At 45.7% G+C, this 5,793-nt stretch overlaps 1 protein-coding gene across 1 annotated transcript; it reads left to right on the top strand.

Moving 5' to 3' along the window:
• The first annotated feature begins 3,719 nt into the window (after positions 1-3,719).
• On the top strand, positions 3,720-5,438 carry LOC147630488 (hydroxycinnamoyltransferase-like). Its single transcript, XM_086810367.1, has 2 exons — positions 3,720-4,305; positions 4,474-5,438. The coding sequence occupies exons 1-2, from the start codon at positions 3,859-3,861 to the stop codon at positions 5,338-5,340; spliced, it is 1,314 nt and encodes a 437-aa protein (XP_086666493.1). The 5' UTR covers positions 3,720-3,858; the 3' UTR covers positions 5,341-5,438.
• The last annotated feature ends 355 nt before the right edge of the window (positions 5,439-5,793 follow it).

The raw sequence follows: 5,793 nt of genomic DNA, 5'->3' as shown, positions 1-5,793 counted from the left end.
TCAACCCCATTTTTCTTCTCAATTCCACACTTCTTCTTCTCTCGCTCATCAAAATGGTTTAACATGGTTGAAAAAAAACTGGATAAAGTGGCCCTGAATATTCAAATTGGCAGTCCATTCCCACATTCCACTTCTAATCTTATGGTTGTGAGCTCCATAGATATTCACCACCCACGTCCTTTCCCCAGTAACTTGAATTTCCACCACCAAAATCCTACCATTAGGATGGTTAGCTACAATATTAGGGTTTAAACTATTTTTAATGATAGTCATCACTCCACTATACCCACTAACTTCTATTGACTTACTTATGTTAAGGCTATTTCTGGAACCATGTCCACCTCCTCATCATCCCCTTTGTCATAGCAGCATCTTTATGCATCTCCTTCCAAGCCTCCTTCACCTGCCAATCAAACCTTTGTACAAAGGAAGTCCCACTATCCACATCCCCGAGAGGGCTAAAAGGATTTGAGTACAACAAAGGGCTTAGATTGCTTTGGGACTTACTACCTCTAGTTTCTCCCACAGCCCCCTTGTTAAGAGCTTTTCTTGCCTCGTCCTTAGGTTGTCTAAGATTGGTTTTCCCCTTAGTTTTTATCCAAGCTCGCTCATCCTGATTCCCCCCCTCTCTAGCTAAAGCCTCTTTCCCTTTCCCTTCTTTTACCCCCTTAGTGCTTGTCTCTTTCCCCTTTACAATGATATCCCCACAAGCGTCCCTCAACTCTCTCTCTCTCTCTCCGCTTGCTGGTTTTGCATGTACCCCCTTGTACAATTTCAAATCCTTATCCAAGTTGCTAGAGGTGAAAGCTTCTCTGCACACTTTCCAAACCAAGTCCTTCTTTCAAATCCTTATCCAAGTTGCTAGAGGTGAAAGCTTCTTTGCACACTTTCCAAACCAAGTCCTTTAAAGATGGTCAAATCGTAATAAAGAATTCAAAAGATAATTTATCCCACCTAGGGGACTTCTCTCTGGGCCGAGATTTAGAAGGGCCACCCAACATTCATCAGCATCTCTCTCTCTCTCAAGCCACTTGGATTTGTCAGATTCCACTCTATTATTCATCAGTCCTAATAGCTTGTTTTCAGCTTGAAACCTTCTGTATGAGCAGTCTTGTTTCAGGCTAAGGGTGGATCCTAAAACTTCTACCCACCTTTTGGGAATCAAGTCAATTTTCCCTAACCCTTACCCATTTCCCTCTATAATCCTTTCCATTACTTGTTGTTTTTCCCCTCAGCCAGTCTAAAAAGATGTTTGTTAGGTTTTCTTTTATTGTTAAAAGTTTTCCATTTTAGCTTACTTTCTCTTTCCTAGAACATTTTTCATCCTCACATTTCAGGCCTATCTGGCACTTGAGATACAAACTAGCTTCTTCTTCTATGAGTTTCCCAATTTGTCTCTTTTTTTGCGAGAGATTCCATTAGTTCACTCCATCTCCTCCTTTCCTGTCTTCTTTCTTCAGCTCTCTCAGTTTCCCAACCCCCCTTATTATACCCTGCATCTCATTAGCAAAAGATCTCCAAGAACCTTAAGAAGTCCCTCTCTTTTTAAGTCTCCCAATTGCCTCCTCAGTGTACCTAATAAACGGCTCATCCTTGAGAAGTAGATTGTTACCTCTTAGTTTCCTTATGGGGAATTTGTTCAGTTTGGCCTCCTCCCAGTTATGTGCCACTCCCACTTCAAGGGCATATGGTTAGAAAGAGCAGTGCTAGAGTCAATTGTCATCTTCAAAGTGTGGATGGTTAGCTAGAATATTAGGGTTTAAACTATTTTTAATGATAGTCATTTCTCCACTATACCCACTAACTTCTATTGACTTACTTATGTTGAGGCTATTTTTGGAACCATGTCCACCTCCTCATCATCCCTTTTGTCACAGCAGCATCTTTATGCATCTCCTTCCAAGCTTCCTCCACCTGCCAATCAAACCTTTGTACAAAGGAAGTCCCACTATCCACATCCCCGAGAGGATTTGACTACAACAGAGGGCTTAGATTGCTTTGGGACTTACTGCCTCTAGTTTCTCTCACAACCCCTTTGTTAAGAGCTTTTCTTGCCTCATCCTTAGCTTGTCTAAGATTGGTTTTCCCTTTAGTTTTTATCCAAGCTCCCTCATCCTGATTCCCCCCCTCTCTAACTAAAGCCTCTTTCCCTTTCCCTTCTTTTACCCCCTCCCCATAAGCGTCCCTCAACTCTCTCTCTCTCTTCGCTTGCTGGTTTTGCATGTAGCCCCTCGTACAATTTTTGGCTATACGCCAAAAGCCACCACACCTGAAGTAGGCACTTAGAAATGGCCCAAACTTCAAGTTCAACTCCAACTTTCCCAACTCCCCTAAATCTACCTCTAGGGTTTTAGGGGTTTTTCCACCATGGTAATCCATGAAATACACACACTGTTTGTCTGGCGGCCTCCCGCCTCATCTTTTGGAAGGTGCAGAACCGGCCCAAGAGCACATGCAATCTCGCTCACTACTGTAGGTCTAAGCCAGGGAGAGGCAAGCCTACTATTTCTACCCAAATAGGACAGGCTTCTTGCAAGCTTTTATTCACACCAAAGAGAGGGTCAAATGGAATAGCATGTACGTGTCTATGCCCCATGAACAATGGCACTTTGGACAATAACTCAGAGACGACTTGCCCTTTGGTGAACACAATATTGAAAAACCCCTTACCTAGGTAAAAAACCTGAGAGACTACCCTGTCGTGGAGAAGACATCGTCTTGTAGCCATTTGCTAATATCAACCTTAGAAGGGGGCATGCTAGAGCAAAACAAAATCACACTACACATAGAAAAAAGGCCAACTTGACTCCTAATGAGCTCCAGGGAAACTTTTATACATAACTTGTGTTCTCTCGTCTGAACCCTCTGCATCTGCGCATTGAGTCTTGCCGTAACCCAATCAGGCAAAGCTTTCTTTCTCTCCCTCTCCCCATCATCTTCAACTCGCAATCGTTTCATATCCTCAGAAGCCTCCAGCTCCCAGTCCCCCCAGACACCGGCATTCTCTGCTGCCTCTTGTGCCCATGCTCTCCCCATTAGGGTTGCCAACGTGCATGCATGCACTGGTCGTCACCCGCCCAACGTACGGGGGCATGCATCTCACACGTGTGGAGCAAAAGAAAAATCCTCTACATCACAACTCGCACACGTCTCCATTCCCTACAATAATCGCTCGATCGGTTTTAACTATTAAGTTCAAAATACACTAAAATGATTTAAAATTGCTAAGGAGGAATATTCCATTTTAAGAGAAGTGGCTGTGAGTTGTGGGCCTCCCATTGATATTGATCGTGGCATGTCATTGTCTTTTGTTTGGGCAATTAGGATATGAGAAGTGGATGGTTTTGAAGGGCAACCCATTATTTCATTTGAAGGGTGAAAGTTGGACTAGCATTTGTTGGTTATAATTTCGAAGGGCACCCTTAGTAAATTTTTAATTCAAAGCGTTTCTTTTGAAGGGTAAAAAGTTGTGAGTTCGCGTTGAAGCACGTGTCCCGGAAGAGGACAGGTCTACATTGTAGAGGCCACGTTGTTTGATTTCTTGTTTGATCTCGTCAAAGGGCTTGGGTAGTCCTGTGTGGGCATTCTGCAGCAGGCCCTCAGCCGAACTGGAGCCCTTGGTTTTGAGAACCTTTTTTGTTTGATTTCGTCGAAGGGTTGGCATTGAAGCAGGTGCGGAGAACGTTCCTTCGTTTGATTTCGTCAAAGGGCCAGCATTCTGCAGCAGGCTTCGCATGCATAAAAAGAAGGAGCCCTGTGAGGGCACACCAAGCTCCCAACACAGTAGCAAGAGCTACAGCTTGTACACACCCATCATCAGCAAGCCGCCAACAATTGGGAGCTGCAACGACTGCAATCATGGGAGGAGATCAACCCCGTGTCCGCGTCCTGCAGCAATGCATGGTGAAGCCGGCAGGCCGGTCTCCACAAGACTCCCTCTTCCTCTCGGCCGACGACATCATGTGCCGGAAGATGCCCCACAACCGGAGGCTTCTCTTCTACAGGCTCAGTACCCCACACGACTACCCTCTCCTGGTGGACCGGCTCAAGAGCAGCCTTGCCACTGTGCTCGCCCACTTCTACCCTCTTGCAGGCAGGCTGCGCGAGGGCGGCGATGGCAGGCTTGAAGTGGAGTGCAACGATGTGGGTGCTGAATTCATCGAGGCTGTTGTGGAAGGGGCCTCCTCCTCCTGCTCCTTCAGTGAGCTCGAGAAATCCAACTTCAATACTCAGCCCTTCTTCATGGACCTCGTTCCATGGGTCATTCCGCAAGACTATTGTGTGGCTCCTGCCTTATCCGTCCAGGTACGAGCGATTTTCGTGGCTCTCTGGATCCCCTCCTCTCTCTTCCCCACCACCGCCACCGCCAGTACACTGTACGCACACGCACACGCCCGCGAGTCTGATCTGCTGCTCTTTTAATTTTTTTTTCTGTTGGGTTCCTAATATATATATATATATATATATATTCAGGTTTCGAAGTTCGAATGCGGTAGCATTGCCCTTGGGATCGCACACAGCCATGTCATTTGCGACGGCAACTCACTATGGCATTTTATGATTTCTTGGGCGGAGTGCGCAAGGGGTGAACTCATCTCTGTGCCTCCAGTCCATACGCGTAGCCTTCTGAAGATTGAAAAGCCGTCACCAGAGAAAGCCGCCCTGCAACTTACGGAGGTTGAGGATGTCGAAGAGAAGGGCAACAATACCGAGAAGAAGAAACTGATGATTTTCCAGTTCAGCAAGGAGATGGTGGGTAGGCTGAAAGAGAGGGCGGGAGGAGAGCGCAGCTCGTATGAGGCTATGTGTGCCCACATATGGAAGCACACAAGCAAAGCGAGAGGTCATAGGCGGGATAAAAAAGTGGGGTTTATTAATGTGGCCAACATGAGGAGAAGGATGGGGCCAGCAGCCATTCCCGATGGCTACTTTGGAAACATGCTGATGTGGGCCAATGCTGTTGCGACAGCTGGGGAGCTTGAGGACGAGGACCTTGCCGCTACAGCCATGCGAATACACAACTCAGTGGCGTCTTGTACGGACTCAGCATTTCATGGGTGGCTGCATTGGCTAGAGGTGAACGGTCGAGATGAAATCTTTGCCAGGTGTATGCTCAATGGTGCACGCCTCCGAGCATCCAGCTCGCCGAGGTTCCCCATCTTCCAAATCGACTTTGGTTGGGGGAAGCCCCTGGTGGCTCGGTGCCCTAGCGCAGAAGACACTGGCAAAATCGTGTTCTTCCCTGGCGCTGATGGCCTTGGTAGTATCGATGTCTCTTTGGCTCTTCCTCTACACATCATGCAACAGCTGGAGAGAGACTCTGATTTTATCAACCCCTAAGAAACTAGTACCTTGAAACCTACATCTCTTTGGTTGTACAATTTACCTTGACCCTCTCTAATGTGAGGTTGATTAAAACACTATGCTCAAATAAAAAAGAGATTTAAGATATACTTTTCCAATGCCATTGAGAAAATACTTGTCCACCCACCCCCCCCCCCCAAAAAAATAAAAAATAAAAAATCCAAAGACAAGAAAAACAATAATCCAATCAAAGTGTACGCCTTCAATTTATAACGTACTTGGTTAAACTAGGTTGGTTTCGATGTGTTGAAGTATGTTATTTTTAGACGTGTTGGTTTAGTTATCTTACATTTTTGGAGCATGTCAGGTTTATAGATTGGAAGTCTTAAATGTGAGGTTCACAGGTTTCGAGAGGGTGGATCTAGAAAAGGGAAGAGTTGCACTATTGCATTTGAAAAGTAAGCAATTATATTTGATTATTTGAAAATT

This window comes from Cibotium barometz, chromosome 16 (assembly GCF_041138505.1).
Source record: "Cibotium barometz isolate CiBa-2024 chromosome 16, ASM4113850v1, whole genome shotgun sequence".
NCBI lineage: Eukaryota > Viridiplantae > Streptophyta > Polypodiopsida > Cyatheales > Cibotiaceae > Cibotium > Cibotium barometz.
The sequence above is the reverse complement of the archived record's forward strand: the minus strand, read 5'-3'. Positions and strand labels throughout refer to the sequence as shown.